General features: G+C 39.7%; 2 protein-coding genes across 2 annotated transcripts; both read left to right on the top strand.

Annotated features, from left to right (window-relative positions):
- The first annotated feature begins 437 nt into the window (after positions 1–437).
- LOC143883164 (uncharacterized) lies at positions 438–1,614 on the top strand. Its single transcript, XM_077386517.1, has 2 exons — positions 438–1,481; positions 1,597–1,614. Exons 1-2 carry the CDS (start codon positions 438–440, stop codon positions 1,612–1,614), a joined length of 1,062 nt encoding a protein of 353 aa, XP_077242632.1.
- Positions 1,615–11,597: 9,983 nt separating this feature from the next.
- Positions 11,598–14,621, top strand: LOC143885470 (protein argonaute 2-like). Its single transcript, XM_077389668.1, has 3 exons — positions 11,598–11,936; positions 12,486–12,873; positions 13,110–14,621. The coding sequence occupies exons 1-3, from the start codon at positions 11,717–11,719 to the stop codon at positions 14,395–14,397; spliced, it is 1,896 nt and encodes a 631-aa protein (XP_077245783.1). The 5' UTR covers positions 11,598–11,716; the 3' UTR covers positions 14,398–14,621.
- The last annotated feature ends 7,938 nt before the right edge of the window (positions 14,622–22,559 follow it).

Below are 22,559 nucleotides of genomic sequence, written 5' to 3'. Positions count from 1 at the left end.
TCTTTAGGAGGCATCCGTGCCCAGATAAACATCAGCACTCGAATCCCCGTCTGGTTTGTTGAGATACATCACCAACCTATTGCTGCTATTAAGGAGAACGGTTGAGATTTGTGTTGCTGATATGAAGAAAGAGAAGCAAGTCATGTGCAAAGAATAAGGATCAAATCACTGATGATCTTATCCAAATAAATCTGGTAGACAGGTGGCAGATTGTTGCTATTCTTAGGGATTGTTGCTTCTATTTAGGAAATTAGTTTCTTATCTTATTCTATAAAATGTAAGCCTTGAGATCTGTTCTTTTTCACCGAATAAACTCTGCATTTCTGTTCTTTTTTAGTAAGAAATATTCAGTAATTATTACAATTTGGTATCAGAGCCAGGTTGCTGAAGCGTTTTTCTTACTGCAATAGAAATAGTTTGGTCGAAGCTCATCAACTATGGAGCTTGTTAATTCTGTCAGTGGTGTTGAGAAATTAACTCAGACCAACTACAACGATTGGAAATCTTGCTTGGAGTCCTATCTTCAAGGGCAAGATCTGTGGGAAGTCGTGAATGGAGCCGATATAATTCCATCAAACGCTGATCCTGAGGCGATTCAGAAGTGGAAAATTAAGGCTGGAAAAGCCTTGTTCGTGCTCAAAGCTACCATGCAGAAAGATCTTCTTGATCACATCCGAGATGCAAAATCTCCCAAAGAGGCATGTGATGCATTCGCTACTCTGTTTTCAAAAAAGAATGGAGCTCGATTACAAATGCTGGAGAACGAAATTGGATCGATAAATCAAGGTAACCTGACTATTTCAGAATACTTTATGAAAGTTAAAATGATATGTCAGGAGATTTCTCAACTCGATGAGGAATCAAAAATCTCGGATGCAAGGCAAAGAAGGATCATTATCCGTGGATTGAAGCAAGAGTACAGTGCCTTCATGACCGCTGTTCAAGGGCGGCCTGTTCAGCCGTCTCTACTTGAGTTAGAAAGCCTTCTAACAAGCCAGGAGAGTTTGGCCAAGCAAATGGGGAGGATGTCTGTCAAAGATAATGAAGAAGTTCTCTTCGCTGGACGAGGGAACAAATCCAAATACAAGAACAAGCAAAGCCAAGGAAGTAATCAAGCAGGGGAAGCCTCAAAGGGTCGGGAATTGGAGAAACAATATTCCAATTCAAAAACCAAATCAACCTGTTACAATTGTGGTAAAGTTGGGCATTTTGCCAGAGATTGTTGGTCACCGAAGAAGAAGGCCGAGGAAGGTAATGCTGCTGTTTCAAATATTTCGGGTTCTAACGATGACAGTGAAGAGGAATGGGGAGCATTTTTCTCGATCATCGAAGATCAACCAAGGATGTACATATCTGAAGATCAAGAATGGGTAGAGTTCACACTTCTTGAATATCAATCTGATGTTGCATTTACGGTGATTGATGAAGAAGCTGACATTAGTCTAGCAGAAGCAAGCAAGCCCAAGAATTCAGAATGGATCGTAGACTCTGGTTGCTCTAATCATATGACGGGTGATGAGAGAAAGTTCTTAAGCAAAACTGATTACAAAGGAAAAAGAATTGTGGTCACTGCAAACAATGCCAAACTCCCAATAGGTCATGTCGGTAATGTAGCTTGCACTCTCACATCAAGAGAAGAAGATTTTGTTCTGAAAGATGTGTATCATGTCCCGGACATGAAGAAAAATCTATTGTCAGTCTCCCAATTGACCAAATCAGGAGCATATGTGGTGTTTGGACCTGAAGATGTGAAGGTCTATGAAAATGTGCATATTTCAGGTAATCCTTATATGCAGGGAAGAAGGTTTGATTCTGTATATGTCATGACAGCACAAGAAGCTTATATTAACAAAACAGGGAGGCATGAAACAACTGATCTATGGCATGCAAGGCTTGCTCACGTTGGCTTCACTAAACTCAAAGTAATGATGCAAAGAAAGCTGGTGCGAGGACTCCCCGAGTTAGAAGTGCGTTCAGACACAGTATGCTCAGGCTGTCAGTATGGCAAAGCACATCAACTGCCATATGCTGAATCAAAGTTTCAAGCAAAAAGACCACCGGAGCTAGTACATTCAGATGTGCTTGGGAAAGTCAAAACAAAATCTGTTGGAGGCAAGTCATACATGTTAACTTTCATCGATGACTTTTCCAGGTATGTTTGGGTCTATTTCATTGAAGAAAAATCAGAAGTGTTTGAAAAGTTTGTAGAGTTCCATAATCAATTAGAAGCTAATCTCAAGTATAAATTAAAATGCTTGAGGTCAGACAATGGTGGTGAATACTCATCTACTGAGTTTTCAGCATATGTACTAAAACATGGAATATCTAGGCAATTCACCTGTCCTAACACACCCCAACAAAACAGGGTGGCTGAGAGGAAGAATCGACATCTTGTCGAGGCAGCAAGGAGTATGATGCACTCCAAAAATGTACCAACCAGATTTTGGGCAGAATGCATGAACACTGCCACATACATCACAAATCGGTTACCACAACCAAGACTTGGGTTCATGTCACCGTATGAGAAACTGTTTAACCATACACCAAGTGTGAATCATTTTCGGGTCTTTGGGTCTGTTTGCTATGTTTTTATACCTGATCATCTTCGTAGTAAGTTTGACAGGAAAGCTACTAGATGCATTTTCACAGGATATGATTCTGAAAGAAAGGGCTGGAGATGCATTGATCCTAACACAGGACGAGCTCATGTATCAAGGAATGTGGTTTTTGATGAAATGTCTTCATGGTGGTCATCTGATCATACTGTTATACCAGAAAACAAGCAGCTTGAAGTAGAAATGATGGAGGAAACAGGTGCTCCAATAGAACCAGCAGCTGTTCATGAAGAGATTAGCGAGCATGACAAAGAAGTGTTGATCCGATCAAGCCAACCAAGCTGCTCCCAAAGTAGTTTTCCTAGTATTGGAACAAGTGCCTATGAAAGTGAAGATAACAATGGAGGCAGCAGCAATGAAGATGAAGGACCACGAAAGTCTAAACGTATACCTAAACCAAATCCAAGGTATGCACATGTGAATGCAGCAACAGCGTTTACAGCAACAACGAAAGATAAGGAGCCAACTTCGTTTGAAGAGGCACAAGATAACAGCAATTGGAAGAACGCAATGGAGGAAGAAATAGCGGCCTTAAAACAGAATGAGACGTGGGATCTTGTGCCACTACCAGCTAAGGCGAAAACCATTTCATGTAAATGGGTCTACAAAGTCAAGACAAAGGCTAATGGTGATATAGAGAGGTACAAGGCACGACTTGTGGCTCGAGGCTTCTCTCAACAGTACGGGTACGACTATGATGAAACATTTAGCCCTGTGGCTAAAATCACAACAGTCCGAGTCCTTATTGCTCTTGCCGAGTGTTCAGAATGGAAGCTATGGCAGATGGATGTAAAAAATGCATTTTTACATGGCGAAATTGATTGAGAAATCTTCATGGAACAGCCTAAAGGATTTGAAAGCATGACATGTCCACAATATGTATGCAAGCTACGAAAAGCACTCTACGGGTTGAAACAAGCTCTAAGAGCTTGGTTTGGAAAAATTGCAGAATTTCTTCAAGCTATTGGATACTCGATGACCTCTGCAGACTCTAGCTTATTTGTAAAACTCTCAAATGGGTTGGTCTCTGTTATTCTAGTATATGTTGATGACTTAATTGTAACAGGTGATGATGATGAAGAAATAGCCAGAGTTCAGAGCAATCTTGGAGTGCGATTTCATATGAAAAGACTAGGAGAGCTACATCATTTCTTTGGACTTGAGGTTGAGCAAAGTGAGGAGGGGATATTTCTGTGTCAACAAAAATATGCAAAAGATTTACTTATGAAGTTTGGAATGTCTGAAAGTAACAGTAGTGCAACTCCTATGGAAGTCAATGCTAAACTTCGCATAGATGAAGAAGGAGACATCAAGGATTCTACAAGGTACAGGCAACTGATTGAAAGTTTGATTTATTTAACACTAACTAGGCCTGATATTGCTCAGGCAGTTAGTGTAGTAAGCAGATTCATGCAAGTTCCAAAGAAGCCTCATCTTGAAGCTGCCCGACGAATACTATAGTATATACAAGGCACCATTGGCTTTGGTATAATGTACAAGAGAGGAGGAGAGTGCAAAATCAATGGATTCTGTGATGCTGATTATGCAGGAGATCAGTCTACAAGAAGGTCTACAACTGGTTATCTTTTTAGCCTTGGATCAGGAGTGATATCATGGTGCAGCAAAAGGCAACCCACCGTGTCTTTATCAACCACAGAAGCTGAGTATCGAGTTGCAGCGATAGCAGCACAAGAAAGCACGTGGATAGTAAGATTGTTTAAAGAACTCTATCAACCAGTGGACTACACAGTAGACTTATATTGTGACAGTGAAAGTGCAATTAAGCTCGCAGAAAATCCTGTGTTTCACGCTAGAACAAAACATGTTGAGGTGCAACATCATTTCATAAGGGAGAAAGTCCTAAAGGGGGAAATCAGGTTGGTGTCAGTTCGAATAGAAGGTCAAATAGCAGATGTACTGACCAAAGCGCTCTGCTGGAACAAATTTTCAAGATTTAGAGATATGATGGGAGTGGAGGATAGGAAGTTGGTGATGAGGGGAAGTGTTGAGATACATCACCAACCTTTTGCTGCTATTAAGGAGAACGGTTGAGATTTGTGTTGCTGATATGAAGAAAGAGAAGCAAGTCATGTGCAAAGAATAAGGATCAAATCACTGATGATCTTATCCAAATAAATCTGGTAGACAGGTGGCAGATTGTTGCTATTCTTAGGGATTGTTGCTTCTATTTAGGAAATTAGTTTCTTATCTTATTCTATAAAATGTAAGCCTTGAGCTCTGTTCTTTTTCACCGAATAAACTCTGCATTTCTGTTCTTTTTCAGTAAGAAATATTCAGTAATTGTTACATGGTTTCCCATCCCCAGCCTCAGCATCCCCATAAACAAAGGCAATGAAATTGTTTGTTGATCCCGTCAAGGGTAAGGCATCTTGAATAGAGGCACCCAAATGAACAGGGGCGTCAAAATGAACATACAAATCGGTAGTGACTAATAGTAACGAACAGACAGAAGACCTGCTCAAAGTTCCGATCAATCAGGGAAAGCTAACAGTAACCTCGTTCTTCGGATCCCGAATCTGGAGCTATAGCTATAGTTAACTATAGGCAGGGCCATGTTTCCAATCCCTTTTTATTTGTTTTCTATTCCTCTCTAAAAAAAAGGTTGATTTCGATCTGTCTACATATTTTCTCCTAAACCTCTTTTTCTTTCAATTTCCATGAATCCCCTTTCTGAAGTCCTTGTCACGATCCTTAAGACCCTAAAGCAGAGCCTCGATGGTCTCAGTGATGGTTTTGTGTGTAGATAGAGGACTCTACTATGAAAACAATCACAGGGAAGAGAGAGGCTACTAATGCAAACTTGGTGGTGGACGGTTTCATTTAGCCATTACGAGTGCTTAGTTGTTGTTGAGAGAGAGAGAGAGTTAAAACGAATAAAAAAAGGGCGATGATATTTTCACCCCCTGGAGTACGCATTCGCCCCGCTTTTAACATGATTTGATGTCAAAAAGTGTTAAAGTTGCCCACTGCATGTTATAAGGGGGGCGAATGTGTAGTGTGGGGTTGGGGGGGGGGGGGGGGGGGGGGGGGGGGGAGGAGAAAGATCATCATACTATAATTAAAGAAGGACAACTAGAGAATCCCATAAAGAGAACAAGTGAGGATTTGTAAATGAGAAACAGGTGGGCCAATTAGAACCCAAGTGGTTTCAAGCGGCTCTTCTACCGCTTGTCCCTAGCATTCCTCAAATATAATGTCATCATCACAACCATACTTTGATGAGGATTGATAGATTGAACATCGCCCTTTTAAAAAGAAGGTGAAAGGGCACCACAATTGGCAGAACATCAACAACCTGTTTGACTTTTCAGCCATTATTAATGCAGGATGGTGATGTGTAGCCAACGGGGGCGCCCTTTCGCCTCCTTTTTGCAAGAGCGCCCCTGAGTTTAGCATTCCTCAATTTTATATTTGCAGAAACCAGGCTGTTTTTCTTCTTAAATCTTTTACACTTGGGATAGCCCCGCCATGTTTGTTTCTAAATCATTTTCTCGTTTTTCGCATAAGAAGGATAATAGTTAGTTTAAAAATACCTCAGCTCCTTCCATCTCTCTCTCTCTCTCATGGCCACCCTAATCGACCCAACCTACGCAAGCTTGCATTTCATTAATCACAGTGTGATCGCCCTCCTATCGGGACACATGTTAGACGTATTTAATGCGATTGCTGTGGTCCTTTGGGCCATTATCTTTGGAGAAGGCCTTGCTCTACGAGACAATCCTAAAAAGATTTTCAATGTAAGAAGGAAGCAATTATTATGCTTTGAGGTTTAATTATTTAAGAGGAATGCTAAGGACAAGAGGTAGAAGAGCTGCTTGAAAATACTCCAGCCTCTATTGGTCCAGGGGTTAGCCTCTTTTTTATAATTACATGCGCCCATTTTCAGTTATTCATCGTCACACACAATCTCTTTCCCAGCATTAATTTTTGTCTATAGCATACTACACACGTCATCATCTTCTCTTTGGCCTCTAATCCCCTCTCATTTACTCCGATTCGAGCTTCTAAACATGCCCTTCTCTCCCCTTGTCTCTCAACATGCCATGATTTTTCGTTTTAAAATATGTTTATATTTTTTGTCTCATACATGCCCTCTTTCCAACTCCCTCTCTAATGGGTTATTTTTTATTTAGCCATGAATATGAAGGAAACTTGCGAATATTTTCTGTCTCTGCTTCTACCTGGAAATCCAATTTAAAAATGGATGGTTTAGATCATCCTATGGACCACAATCTACTTTCGTTGTTGCCCATCAAACAGACGGTTTGGACATCTTTTGGTGCAAGCCATACAATACTTATAGAAAAATGGTGGACTATACGGTTTGGACATCTACAGGATTTGCTAGGGACCATCGCAAAAGGCATTTCCAGAGGCGTCCCGCCTTAGATAATAAGAAAAATTTTGTTCAAAAGTGAGCTTATGTGGCTGCTCTCACTTGCAACGGATGGCCCACGAAATGCCTGATGGTCCCTAGCAAATCCTTTTTTTTTATATTTATTCTTACTCAAATTGGAGCTGATACTGACATGTGATTTTTCATCTCTTTTGACGGATTTTCGGGGAGTTTCGGCGGATCGTAACTCCTCTGTTTGGACTCCGAATCGCACGCGGTCAGATCCGTTATATTCCTCGTTCTGAGGATATTCCAATGAACCTAATATCGATGGTTTTCGGAACACAAAGTGTTTTTGGGTAAAAACGATTATTTTTTACTCACAGCTAACTTCTTGGTTGAAACGCTGTGTGAAAACGAGTTTTTTGGTTGTGCCGTAAAAGGCAGGACGCCGTGTAAAGACAGACTTTTGTTACACCTCTGGGGTAAAGTTCATTTTTAAGAAATTCCCTTAGTTTCATAACCAAGAGAGAGATTGAGAAAAAGACAACAGGTGCTCTGGGACTCGTCATGAGACTCTTCCTCGCGACAACCTATCATTAGTTCCACCTTGACAAGAGAAAACCTTAGATTTATGAGGAGGGCTCTCCTCTATTTATAGATGCTTCACATAATTTTTGACCCCTAGGTCTTTACTGGACAACCCTTTTTCAATAAGTTTTGTCTTATGTTTTGGCAAATTGGGTGGTCCTATGTAATATGTTTTAAGGAAACATTTTCCTAAGATTACTCACCCCCCTCTTCGTAGTAGCTTAGATCTTAAGCAAAGTTGCCCTTTTGATCCGGATAATGCACTCCCCTTCTATTCTAGTGTACAGGTTGGCTAATTAAATGGCTAATTCACTCTCCTTTCCGCACTACAATCTTAACTAGGCTCGTCTTATTAGGTAATTTTGGTCCGATTTTTTTGAAATTTTGCAGGGACCTTATTGGGATCCCAAGCTACTCTAGGGACAATTTTGATACTCTAATTCACTTATTTAAGAGATTTTTATTCACACCTGATGGTTTAGGGTTCGATCAAAATGGGGTGTCTACAAGAAGTCATGATGGATTTCAATATTGTGCAAAGATTGGATCCTAGTAAAGGATATCTCTTCTTCCTCCTTCAACCACGTGACGAAAGAATCCACTACTTCAACTTCTGAAGCAGACGAGCACCTAGTGGGGAGTAGATCAAGTAGAGATAGGCGGTATTGGTCGATCAAATTATGATTGGTAAAGTTTTCATTATTTGTGTATTTCAATTCATCACCATGAATCAATCTAGTAACTAGGATCTTGGTTCGGTTGGTGACATCAAATTTTTTTATTTGTGGCGCAATCTTGCTTCTGCCGAGTGTACCGATTCTCACTGTAGAATTTTACTCTCTATCCTTTCTGTCTTACTGTGTCCGTGACTCAGTCGGGTACATCCGTTTGAATGGGACTTGAGGTGGAGTTTGTACGGCTCCGTTGATCTCTCCTAGAACAACGATGACGGTCCGATGAACGCTGAGAATCTCTCGATGATGGGTGTGGAGGTCCAATGATCGTGATTGATCCCTCCTACGGTTTGGTTGGTGATCTGAGGACACCAACCAGTCCCTCCTTTTGTTGGTGATGTCGGTCGGATGAAAATGTTAAGTGCTCGTATCACGGAGGTTCTTCCTCTCGTCGTTGTGTTTCTCTTCCTTGCTGTGCAGATCCATCCTCCGGGTGTGTCCTGGCCGTTTCTAGGGCTACCGCATATTAGTTGTGGTATTACCTCCCTATCCGTAGACACATGTCAGCTTGCGATTGGGTGGCTATTTTTACACCCCATAAGCCAGTGTTGGAGGGAAGTCCTTAGGGCGAATCCACTAGCTTTCGTAAAATAGATTTAATTCTAAGGGATTTTTACTGATTAGTCCCTACATGGCAAAATAATTGCTTATTAGTCCTTAAGAAAAGCATATTAGCTGAATTGTCTTACTTTTAGAAAATATTTGCTAAAAGGTCCCTAACACTCACAAACTTCAATTTTCTCCGTTTAAAATTTTAAAATGGCAAATTTATCCCCAACACATGTAATCCGTTTTAGCATTTTTTGATTTCCCTTTCAATATTTTTGGAAAAAAAACTAGGAAATAAGCAACAATATTATCTGTTCTAAAATTGACTTTCCCTTTGACATTCTCTCTTCTTCTTCTCCTAAGATTAGAAGCCAAACCCTAATTCTTTATTCCCAAAACAAAAGTTACGAGAGGAAAAAAATCAAAAATTTCTTATTTCTTATTTCTTACACATAAAAAAGGGGATTTGCTAGCATCCATCGCAGATGGTCTGTTGCATGTCAGACCAGCCACACAGGCTCACTTTATAGCAACTTTTGTCTTCATTTATGAGGTGGCTCCTCTGACTACATGCAACAGACCATCTGTGATTGACGCTAGCAAATCCCAAAAAAAAAAAGATAAGGTAAACCAACCCTATTCAATTTTTTAGTTAGGGACCTTCGGTTTATGATGTTATCCCTCTAAATTAGTCAGACATAATTCCTTAATGACAAAAAATTTTCATAGAAATAATTTTCCATCAGACATATTTTCTTGCAATCCAACTAAGACAGGAATTTCTTAGAAAAGTTAAAAACGAAAAATATTCCTAAAATTTCTTACTTATTTATCTAAGAAAAGATAACTCAAACCAACCCTATTAATTTATTTTAGATGGATTTACCATCCTCAACCCGAGGCTTGGGTTGGATCGGGTTAGGTTTGACGGAACAAGAGGTAGAAAAGCAAAAGATAGAAAGAACGAGAGGACGATGGAAGGCAACGACCACTGTGTCACTAACAAAGTGTACGGATGGAAACTGAACGCGGTTTGAAACAGGCCCACTTTGTGGTCCCCACCGGTGACACAAACACGCTGTAATCATTAAAAACTAGACCAGGCAAAAAGTGACCCGGACCCGCGGGTCCACCCGGCCCGCACGTAAATTTACGGGTCCGGGTCACCTGTTGGTGACCCGTTAGAAATTGACCCGCGGGTCCACCCGGCCCGTCAAAAGTAGGCCGGGTCGGGTGGACCCGCGGGTGCCCGTAAAAAAGTGCAAAAGACGGTTTTTTTACTTTTTTCCGTAGTTTTATCGGTAATTGTCATATTTTATATGTAATTTTTTTACTTTTGACCTTTTTACGGTAATTTTTCATTTCAAACTTAGAAATTCTGAGAATATTTCAAAAATCCTAATGATTACTTCTCTTTATTCTTTTGTTGCTAGCAACCTTTGCCCAGACCGTACTTCACCCACTTTGCAGCAAAGGAGGGGCTACAAGCCGAAAAATAGCCCAGGAGAAGGTGGCTAGCAAATCCCTAAATAAAAAAAAACTCTTAAAAAATACGTCAAACATCCGGGTGACTCGCGGGTCGACCCGGCCCGTACGGGCCGGGTGCGGGTCCAATGTCAATGACCCGTAGAATTTTCCGGGTCACTTTGACCCGGCCCGTTTGACCCGGACCCGTACGGGCCGGGTCAAATCCGGCCCGGCCCGCCCGTTTGCCAGGTCTATTAAAAACTTTGAAGCCAAACTTCTTTCTCTGGAGTCTTCCAACTAATTTAAATGACTACTTTGCCCTTTATTTCTCTAGAAAGTTCCCATTAATCTAAAGGCTACTTAACTACGTTGCTCTTTATTGCTCTAGAAACTTCCTACTAATTTAAATGACTACTCCTTTTCCATAGATGAGTGAGGATCAACGGTCTCTATTGCATGAAAAATTCAGCATATATACGGGAATTAGGGTGTCTAGTAATTTGAGATTTTATACTGTGTAAGCCCATGTATTCTAGTATTTTTCAAAAAATACTAGTCCATAATGGGCCACAATGTAAATAGATTGTGCTCAAAGATCATTTCCGTAGGATGACCCCAACCTTCCAATCTATGGAGGTTTCCACAATATGCTGTTCATCTATAGATCGGAGGGCTAGGATCATACTATGGAAATGATTTTTTTGGGCACAACCTATTTACATTGTAGCCCATCAAATGGACGGTTTGATCATCCTAAGGTGTGGGCCGTATAGTATGTTTTGAAAAAACACCGGACTATACGGGCTTACCCCAATCTATGGAGGTTTCTACAATATGTAGTTCATCTATAGATCGGAGGGCTACGATCATACTATAGAAACATTTTTTTTGGGCACAACCTGTTCACATTGGAGCCCATCAAATGGATGGTTTGGATCATTCTATGGTGTGGGCCGTACAGTATGTTTTGACAAAATACTGGACTATACGGGCTTCCCCCAATCTATGGAGGTTTCCATAATATGCAGTTCAACTATAGATCGGAGGGCTACGATCATACTATGGAAACAATTTTTTGGGCACAACCTATTCACATTGGAGCCCATCAAATGGGCGGTTTGGATCATCCTATGGTGTGGGCCGTACAGTACTTTTTGAAAAAAAGAAAGAAATACTGGACTATACGGTCTTAATTACCCCATTTTAAATCTCTACTAATCTATACTGGATAGTTTATACACTTGATTTGAATACTGTGTAGAAACTTGGAGGCTAAGCAAAACGGCATTTCAGTCATTGCACTCTCAGACACTGTCTCTCCCTCTCTATTTTACTGTAAAAGCTCCCCTTCTTATTTCCTTTATTACTCACCCTCTCTCTGTTTAGTAGCACAAGTAGTGGTGATGGAATATCATTCTGGTCGAGCACTAGCCAAGGGCTTAAGAGAGAGAGGAAGAGCTACTGTAGAAAACCCACAGAGGAATTTTGGCCGAGGTAGCCCTTTCAAGGTGGGTTGTGGGCATTCCAACCCAAATTCCGGTGACATTTCAAGTTTTTCCGGCCATGGTGGTGGCCGCGGATCAAATACTCAGTACAAAACCATCGGTGCTTCAGGCCCATCTGGTAATCTTCATCTCTTCAATCATTTAAAATTAGGAGATTTTATATGGTGTAAGCCCATATAATCCCGTATTTTTCAAAAACTACTGTACGGACCACATCACAGGATGATCCAAACTGTCCATGTTATGGAACACAACGTAAATAGGTTGTTCCCCAAAAATCATTTCTATAGGAAGATCATAGCTGTCCGATCTATAGAGGTTTCCATAATATGCGGTTCCTCTATAGATCGGAGGGTTGGGATCATCCCGTATAAATGATTTTTTTGGGCATAACCTATTTACGTTATGAGTAGAAATATCATAAGTAAATGTTATAGTTGCAGGAAAACCACACTTGACTTCAGGATTAAGTTTTTATAGTTACTAACTATGAAGAAATTTATATTCATACGCTGTTAATGAAATTTACTTGAGTAAGATATTTATTAGCAACATAGAAATCTACATTAGAAAAGTATTTAATTTCTACTTTTCTTTCATTCTTCTAGTTTTCGAATTTTGATTCATGAGTTTACAAGATTAGCTGATTTATCTATCTAATCAACAGAGATCAAGTTCAACCCTGAAATGATCATCCGTCACTATGATATTCACATCAAACTTGAGGAACCGTTCAGACCCAATACTAATGTTTCCAAATCGGATGCGCTTATGATAGCGAACAAGTTATTTTCTGAATACCCAACACAGTTTCCAAGTTCAGCCATAGACTATGATGGCAAGAAGAACATCCACAGTGCGGTAGAACTACCAACTGGTAGATTCAAAGTGACAGTGTCCAAAGGAGAGGATATCAGTCCTCATACTTATGCTTTTACTATAAAGCCAGTAAATTCTCTAGAGCTCAGAAAGCTCTATGAAGGGATTCAACCATCAATCCTGCGGGAGATACTACAAGGAATGGATGTGGTTACTGCAAGTGATGGACCGCGTGGGTATGGACATAATATTTGAATTTTTTCCTTTTGTCATTATTTGGTTCTTTCTCGTAAGGAATGATATTGGCTTATATATGATCTTATATTCTATACGCCAAATATCATTGAGTACACCTTCTCTATCTTCTAACCGTTTCTGTAACCTGCAATTCATGAATCTCACTTGTTATACAAATAGTTCTTAATTTTCATTTACCTAACAATTTTCTTGCTCTCCTAAAATTTTTAAATAGGCGAGAGATTTCTGAACGTTTTGGTATTGCTGTGAGCAAGGAGATGTCAGAAATGACCGCCCGGGTTCTCAAACAACCTAATTTGAAACCTCGTCAAGGAGATGGCCAATGGAACCTCCTTAATAACAAAGTTCTGAATGGAAAGAAAATCGAGCGATGGGCAGTCCTCGACTTCAGCCAAAATCCCAAATATAGGAGGCACAAACCGATTTTTCGATCATTTCCTAAATATCTTGCCCAAAGGTGCAACAAACTCGGTATCCAGATGGTAGAGACTCCCCTGTTTTACCATCCATCAAATATGGACATGCTTTCCAACTACGATAAACTCAATGGACTCCTTACCTATGTTCATAAGCGTGCGGAGAGACGATTGCAGATTCTTATCTGTGTGATGGCAGAGCACCACAATGGGTACAAGATTATCAAGCGAATTTGTGAGACAGAGATTGGAATCAAAACCCAGTGCTGTGTGAGCTACCTCGCAAACCAGCACAAATACCAATACCTCACTGACCTCGCCCTCAAGATCAGTTCCAAGGTTGGGGGCAGCCCCATCGGGCTCTTTAATCACCTCCCTCATCTCGATGATGATCGCCATGTTATCTTCATTGGTGCCAATGTCAACCACCCTAGTGGTTTTAACACTTCAAGCCCATCAATTGCCTCTGTTGCGGCCAGCATGAACTGGCCCGCCGTAAACCAATATGCTGCTAGGATCTGCGCACAGCCCCATTGCACTGAGAAGATACAGAAGCTTGGTGAGATGTGTTTGGAGCTTATACAAGCCTATGCTCGCATGAACAAGATCAAGCCAGGGAAGATTATTTTCTTTCGCAATGGGATTAGTGAGAGCGACAAGGTTCTGAGTGAAGAGCTGGATGATCTTAAGAAAGCTATCAAGTCAAATGGGTACTCCCCAACCATCACAGTCGTGGGGGTACAGAAGCCACATCTGATGAGGGCTTACCCCAAAGATGAGAGCCACGGTGGAAACAGAGATAACATCCCTGTGGGGACAGTTATCGACACAAAAATCGGTTTTGATTTTTGCACCCATAATGGGATCCTTGGCATGAGCGAGCCAAATCACTATCGCGCCCTCTGGGACGAGCATGGGTTTTCTTCGGACGAGATGCAAAGGCTCGTATACAACCTCTGTTACTCATTTTCCCACTGCAGCAAGCCAGTTTCATTGGTTCCTCCTGTCTACTATGCTGTTATTGCTGCCTACAGGGGGTGCCTCTACCATGAAGGGGTGGAGAATCTCATGTTCTTCGACATGTAGAAGGGATGTTTGGCAAGTGCTGGTAGGATCCATTCGCTACAAAGATTTGAGTATGTTGGGAAGAACTGTTCTAGGAGTATTTAGCAGATTTGTGGGGTTTGTTGCTTGGTTTAGGATGTTGATCGCTTGCTTTTTTGTGTGTTTCTTAAGATTTGTGGCTTGCTTGAGTGTGTTCTTTTCAGTCTAGTAATGTATAAATAAAGAATGAGGATATACTCTTCTTATGTTTGTGATTTTTATATTATGAATGCAAATTATCTTTAAAAAATAACAACTAGAGAGTGAGAGATATCTATAGTCCATCTGCTCTATCTTTTTGCCCACGCTTAAGAATTGCAGGAAATAGGCATTCTTAACCATTCAACTAGTGCGGATGTCACTCATATTTTACCTATTGTTTTTTTAATTATCTATTTTTGGGTCATTGGCAAATGGCTAAGATTGTTCAGTCACTTGTAATTTGAATCAAATATGCAACACTTCTAGTAGACGAGTAGCAGCCCAAAACCAACCAAAACACCTTGTAAACCCTATAAATTATGCAAATGGATCATAAAATTTGAGAGCCAGAGAAGGAATAAAAAAAAGAATATGAGTAAATGACTAGTTTTTTTTTACCTACAAAAATTTGGTGAGTTTGATAATTTCTTTAGTAGAGAGGAGTCCCATTGAGAGAAGAATACTCCTAGGAGAAATTATATGATGAAAAGGGTGTACAAACACGTAAAGATGGTAGGATGGAAGTACCACCCTTGATATTTGATCCAACAGCAGCTCACACATGTAAAGATGGTAGGATGGAAGTACCACCCTTGGTATTTGATCCTGATCCAACAGCAGCTTCTCAAAAAGTGAGCTGCTGTTGGATCAAATATCAAGAATGGGATCACCCCCTTTTATCATATAACTTCTCTACTTCGAGAGAGGGCAACCTTAGGCCCAGTTTTCGCCCTGTTTCTGTTGACGAAATCAAGCAAGCTGTTTTCAGTATGAAGGGAGACAAAGCTCCTGGTCCTGACGGTTTTAATGAAATGTTCTTCCATAAATTCTGGTATTTGGTGGGCCCTGACTTCATAGATGCTGTTCAAAATTTCTTTATCAAAAAAACATTGCTAAAAGAAATAAATGCTACTTTTGTCGCTTTGATTCCTAAAGGTATTGATGCAACCTCCCCTTCCAAGTTCATGCCAATCTCCTTATGTAATTTTGTGTATAAGAGCATTACCAAGATTCTTGCCTCCAGACTCAAATTGGTGATAGTAAAGCTTGTTAGCACTTCTCAATCAGCTTTCATTCAGGGAAGACACATCGAGAAAAACATTTTCCTAACTCATGATCTGCTGCATAATTTCCACCACCCATCTTGAGAACCTATTATGTGTCTAAAAATTGATCTGGCAAAAGCTTTCAACAATGTCAATCGAGAAAATTTGATTTCTTTCATGATCCTGCAAGGGTTCAACCAGACATGGTGTTCCTCGATTTCTGAATGCATTAATACTCCTTCCTTCTCTGTGCTCATCAATGGAACCCCCAAAGGCCATTTCAATTCGAAAAATGGCCTACGACAAGGAGATCCCCTGTCCCCCCTCCTCTTCTGTCTAGTAATGGAGATCCTCTCCAGACTCATTGAGGAAGCTATCAATCTCAAAAATATCACCCCTGCATTCTCTAAAGGTGAGATCTCCATTTCCCATCTGCCTTTTGCTGACGATCTCATGATTTTTTCTTCAGCTGACAACATCTCATCTAAAGGGATAATGGACTGCCTCCAGAAATTTGAGAGATGCACTGGTCTTCAAGCTAATCTTCACAAGAGTGAGATTTTCTTTTCCGGAGTCGCCAACAGATAAGCATAGAATATTGCAGAAATTTGGAATTCCTGAAGGTACACTCCCTATCAAATACTTGGGTCTGCCCCTCTTCTCTGGAAGATTAACTACTGCAGATTGCATGCCTATCATTGAAAAGATCAGAAAAAGAATTCAGGGTTGGTCCAATCGATTTTTATCCAAAGCTGGTAGGGTAGAATTGGTAAAATCTGTTCTCTACTCTTTCAATGTGTACTGGTCATCTGCTTTTAAGATCCCCAAAGCGATCCTGGAAGAAGCTGAGAAATTAATGAGAGACTTCATTTGGAATGGAGCTGAACAAAAGAAGAAAATTCACATGATTTCCTGGTCTGATATATGTCGCCCAAAATCTGAAGGAGGGCTGGGTTTGAGAAAAATCGAGCACATCAACTCTGCCTTACAAATTAAATTGTTATGGAATACTCTTCATGAAGGCAACTCCCTTTGGAATCAATGGCTTGCAGCCAAATATATCAAAAACCAGTCTATCTGGACCATCAAAATGCCTTCCAGGCCATCATGGGGCCTACGAAGCATCATTCAAGCTTGAGACAAGGCAGCTAATCATGTTTGTTATGCTGTTGGAAAGGAAGAAGAAATTGACTTCTGGTTGCATCCTTGGCACCCGGGTGGAAGAATATCCCATCAAATTTCAAAGGCAACTACAGACCCCTCCCTTGCAGAAGTCAAAAAATTGCATGAAATCAGAAAGGATGGTTGTTGGCACCCAATGCTGGACAAAATTTCTCTGCGTGAGGAAAAAAAAGTTGCTTTACAAAGGTATCTTCACCAAAGAAAACAAGAACATTGCCATTTGGAAGCCCACTGTCGATGGTTGTTTCTCTACCAAAAGTGCTTCTGACCTCTTCCGAATGCACGACCCTCAAGCTCCCTGGACCAAAACGGTTTGGTTCAAGGGACACGTCCCAAAGCATGCAATGACTGTGTGGAAAGCTCTCCAAAATAAGTTGCTTACTAAAGATAGACTACAGAACTATCTCCCTCAAATTGACACTAGATGCAATCTCTGCGATTCTGATTCAGAATTCGTGGATCACTTGCTTTTCAAATGTGGTTATTCAAAATGGATTTGGGAAGTTATCTTACGTAAATTCAACATCAAAAGAAACTCCCAAAGCAATTTGGATAAGGAAGAAGAATGGATCCGTTTAAAAAGGACAGGAAAGGGGCAAGCTACTATTGGGCTGAGAGTTGCTTTTGCTTCTGCAATTTTCAGAATTTGGAAAGGAAGAAACAGTAGACATTTTGAATGCAAAAAAACTTCATAAAAATGCTGTCCTGAAGCTGATTCTGCAAGAAGTAAAGATCAGAATAAATTGGTTGCAGATCCAAGATGAAGACAATCCGGAAAATAGTAGCATTGCCAAGAACCTGGGCTATAAATTTATTGCTCTTCACACAACTCCCAAATTCTGCTCCGGGATCCCCCCAACCCAAAATGAGTTTAAGCTCAACTCGGATGCTTCCCTCGACACTGATGGAGTAGGATTGGGCGGGCTCATTAGAGATGATCAAGGCATGCTAATCTCCATGTAATCTATAAACTCTGAGAAGAATGAGATTTATGAGTTGGAGTTAATGGCTATTCAAAAAGGCATTGCACAGGCTATCAGTTTGGATGTCAAAAGACTAGATAGAATCTGTCTCTAGTTTTGCTGTAGATGTGATCAAGGGTAAGACTAAACCTCCTTGGAAAAAATTGGACCTTATTTTCCAGATTAGAGATGATCTCAATGTCTTTGAATCTTGGAAAATATCCCACATTTGGAGAGAAGCAAAAGCTCCAGCTGATATTTTGCCCAAGAGATCGTGGATGTGGAAGGGAGATCAGATTCCTCCCCCTCTTTGCTCCCCAAATCTGCTTTCATGCCTAAATTCAGATAGGGAAGGCACCTTTTATGCTAGATTGTAATGTTTCCATGGTTTCTTTAGCATTGTTTTTGTTGTTGCTTTGTTGGGAGTTTGTTCCCTTCCTATTGGCCTTTGAGCCCCCTTAATTCTCTGTAATTCTATTTCATCAGTGAAATCTGGTGGGGGTCCTGCCTAACCTCAGCTTACTCATCAAAAAAAAAAAAAAAACCTTAGGCCCAGTTTGGATTGCAAGAAAACCATTTCCAAAGGAAAATATTTTATTGAGGAAATTTCATTCTACACAATTTAGAGGGAAATGCTATAATTATGGTTGATTTAGAGAGGTATTATCATAAATTAAAGGTCCCTTTCTAACTGAAAATTGAATAGGGTTGGTCCAAATTATCTTTTTGTTAAAGGATCAATTTCTCTTTTTTTCTTTGTAAAAAGGTACAAAATATAAGAATTTTTTTTTTCTTGAGGATAAATTCACCCCCTTTAACGTTCTTAACCGGGCATGGGGTGGGGGAATTATCATTTCCCTTTATATGGTTTGTGAACGTGAAGTCCAGTGTTTTTTTTTTTTTTTTTTTCAGAAAGTACAGTGGCCCCACTTTATAGGAGCTAAGCCGTTCATTTGTTAGTCTATATCTGTAAATACCCAAAAATACCCCCATTAAAAATTTTCGTCCCCACTTGATAAAGAGGGGCGTTTTTGTCCATTCATATTTGACTCTGATTAGGGCTTTCTAATAAAGCGTATAAATAGATTAACTTGTGGCTAAACAAACCCTAAACGGTTGTGCAGCCCTAGAAAGAGAAATCAAAGAAAGAGAAGAAGAATACCAAGGAGATCGCGATTTTGAAATCGAAGCCGCGAACCAAGGTAAGATTTATGAACTAATATCAATTTGGATATTTGAAACCCTAAAACAAGGGTTTGATTAGAAAAAGAAATAAGATTTGTGATTCATATGGATTAGAATTAAGAATCTCCGGATTGGTTTTGAGTTTTCTTGGATCTACTATTGACCTATGATCCCAAGGAACTCGAAATCGATTAATATGAATATAAATTCAGAAATTAGAACTTTGGAGATTCGACGTAGAATTTTTGATGATTTTTCTTAAAATTGTACATATGAATTCAGAGCGTGAAATCAGATTTAATGGATTCCTCTCGTCGATATGAGTCCATCGGATCTGACCTCGCGCAATTTGAACCCCAAACAAAAAAGATTTGGTGTGTTAAAAAAATTGTGAAAATTCGGATTTTACCGGGACAGTCGACTGGCTCGTGTAAAAACTGCATTTAAACCGAAACAGTAATAGAGGGGTAGTCGATTGGTCCGATCCAGTCGACTGGCACCTCAAAATTTTGCAGTGTTTTTGAAACAGTAGTTTTGGGCAGTCGACTGGAGCGCCAAAGCGGCATTTTGAGATTGAAACAGTAGTTAAGGGCCAGTCGACTGGGACGACATGAATTTGGACTTTGAATTTGAACTTCGACTTTTTGGCTTTTGAGTTACCTTTTTGGGCCCTTATTTGTTACTTATGCTCTGTTCAGATCAAGATATCAAATTGTAATAAGAATATAAGAAAGGAATTTGACATCTTTGAGGTACATAATAACGTACTACTTTGGGTATTATAAACCCTATTTTCCTTTTGAATCAGTATTGACTTTAGAAATCTGTATTGATACCTTTGAACTTTTGAACTAGCCTTGGTCTAATATGTCTGTTTCTGTTTGGCCCATCTAGTGTTTTATCACTATTATTCTGAACCTTAAAAATAACTGTTATGAATATCTGTTCTGAACTCTGAACCATTGAATATCAGTTCGAATTCTAAATACTTAGAACTACTTGAATTTGAACCTTGGACACTTTTGAACACTTATGTGGAGGCTTGGATGATTTTTGGACCCTGCCATATGGGGGTAAAACATTTGGCAACTCTAGACCCACCGTGGGGGTAGTACACTGGAACTTTTCGCCCGTCAGTGGGATAAAACGCTGGCCCTGTCGACTTGTATCTGAACTTCAGGAACTGGTTCCAAACACCGTGGACTGTCGGTGTATACGCAATAACATGTCTTCTGAACCATGCCGATGATTCCGAAGTGTATTTGAACTTTGAACCCTCTGTACATGAACTCTGAAATCTCTGACTTTGATCCGAACTTAGACTTTGAATTTGCTTTATTGTACCTTTAATTCAGAACCATATTTGACATGCACTTACAACTGTTTGTGCCTAATGAATCAGCTAAGACCTTTGAACTCAGCTTTGACTTTGACTATCTGACCCTATTGAATCATGTCATGTTAGACTGTACTTAGAGTAGTGCTTTATTATGTACGGAGCTTTTCAGCTGACTGTGGTTATTTAACATTTTTCAGGTCTTGGCCCTCGTGAGGTTAACGAGGAACATGACGCTTAGCTGGGATTTGGATTTTGGCTCAGAAGACTAATTTAATTTATTTGTTTTCAGTTCATTAGAAAGTGAGTACTTGAATAAAATCTAAAGACAATATTATTTATTTGTTTGACTCTTGGGGAGATATGAGATTTGATTTGACTCTGATGGGTCCGCTTAGATTGAATTTGATATACATTTTTAATTATGAATGCCAGGTTATTTCTGTTATCTGCTTGGTAGCCTTGTACATTTGTGGGACTTGTCTTGCGGGTGTACGGCGCTGTCATGTCCTACGCCCAGGGTAGGGTTTGGGGCGTGACAATAACGTAAATAGACTGTACCCCTAGATCATCTCGATAGGATGATCCTAAAGCTCCGAACCATCCATTCGTGAAAACAAGCTTTGGATGAAGTATAACATCAAATAATGTGTATTTTTGTCGTTGAATGTGTATTGTTGCTTCTGTGTAGGGTTTAGCTGTCCATCTTTCATGGCGACAAGTAGTAGTTAGAAGAGGAATGCTAAGGACAAGCGGTAGAAGAGCCGCTAGAAAATACTCCAGCCTTCATTGGCCTCTTTTTTATAATTACAAGCTTCCATTTTCAGTTATTCATTATCACACAATCCCTGTCTCAGCATTAATTTTTGTCAATAGCACACTGCACACGTCACCATCTTCTCTTTGGGCTCTCATCCCCTCTCATCTACTCCGATTCGAGCTTCTAAACACGCCCTTCTCTCCCCTTGTCTCTCAACATGCCATGATTTTTCGTTTTAAAATATTTTTATGTTTTTTTTCTAATACATGCTTTCTTTCCAACTCCCTCTCTAATGGGTTATTTTTCATTTAGCCATGAATATGAAGGAAACTTATGAATTTTTTTTGTCTCTGCTGCTACCTGGAAATCCAATTCCAAAATGGATGGTTTAGATCATCCTATGGGCCACAATCTACTTTCGTTGTTGCCCATCAAACGGGCGGTTTGGACATCTTCTAGTGTAAGCCATACAGTACTTATAGAAATATGGTGCACTATACGGATTGGAAATCTACGGGATTTGCTAGGGACTCCATTCCAAAAGAAAATTTTGTTACAAATACAATCTGCCTAATCAATATAAGTCCTCGGATACTTTTATAGAAACACCAAACTGGGTGGGTAGGTATAACGACATAAAATCAAATAATAAGGGTTGAGTAATGTCAACATTAATTCCCCTCAAGTCATTATGCTTTTGATAAAGCTCTACCAAGAATCTAGTTGAATGGGTCAACTATAATCATGTAAAACAAACCTTGCTAACATAATATTCAATTAGGAATTGAGAACCATATATCACCTATGTATTATTCAAGTTTCCTTAACTCAAACAACATCATTCCTATAATATATTCTGCCTAAGAGAAAATCTTGCCATCGAGATCATTTGAGATAGCAAGTCTTGAGTTACTTCATAAGGTAAGAGCAAAACTAATACTCATCAGTGACATAAAAGAAATGAAAACTTATCAAGCATTAAACCTAAATTTCACTTAATAAGCATAAAACTTTCATAAATATCAATCAAAACAAGTTCACTTGCAAACTTGGAATATCCTTTAACCTATTAGCAAACAGAACCATTTAAGCATGAAAAGAAACTGAAATCAACTTCATGAGTATACATTTCTTATGTGTTCACTTTCTAACAACTTAAAAATATCAACCATCATCAGATTGATTCACAGGAATAAATCTCCATTCAACTTAACAAGCAATCCGCATCAAGATGATGACTATCTATAGCAAACCACACAAGCAATGAACATGCCTTATTACCATTTGCACCCGTAAAAATATGAATCAAACATAAAAATATGTAATTAACTAATTATTGTCTCATTTTCTTAAAATATCCTCAACTTGAGAGAATCCGCATGATCAAACATCGAAATCATAAAATTTAGCAAGAAATTCAAGACAAAAATCACAACATCATCATATATTAGGTTCAGGATAATAAATTGTGA

Source organism: Tasmannia lanceolata, unplaced genomic scaffold (genome assembly GCF_043159265.1).
Source record: "Tasmannia lanceolata isolate RefF3 unplaced genomic scaffold, GAP_Taslan_0.1 ptg000008l, whole genome shotgun sequence".
Taxonomy (NCBI): domain Eukaryota; kingdom Viridiplantae; phylum Streptophyta; class Magnoliopsida; order Canellales; family Winteraceae; genus Tasmannia; species Tasmannia lanceolata.
The sequence above is the reverse complement of the archived record's forward strand: the minus strand, read 5'-3'. Positions and strand labels throughout refer to the sequence as shown.

Coding starts and splice junctions, on each gene's coding strand:
- LOC143883164 (XM_077386517.1), top strand. CDS start 438: ATGGAGCTTGTTAATTCTGTCAGTGGTGTTGAGAAATTAACTCAGACC.
- LOC143885470 (XM_077389668.1), top strand. CDS start 11,717: ATGGAATATCATTCTGGTCGAGCACTAGCCAAGGGCTTAAGAGAGAGA. Junction 11,937..12,485: donor CGGTGCTTCAGGCCCATCTG/GTAATCTTCATC, acceptor TCTAATCAACAG/AGATCAAGTTCAACCCTGAA. Junction 12,874..13,109: donor GCAAGTGATGGACCGCGTGG/GTATGGACATAA, acceptor ATTTTTAAATAG/GCGAGAGATTTCTGAACGTT.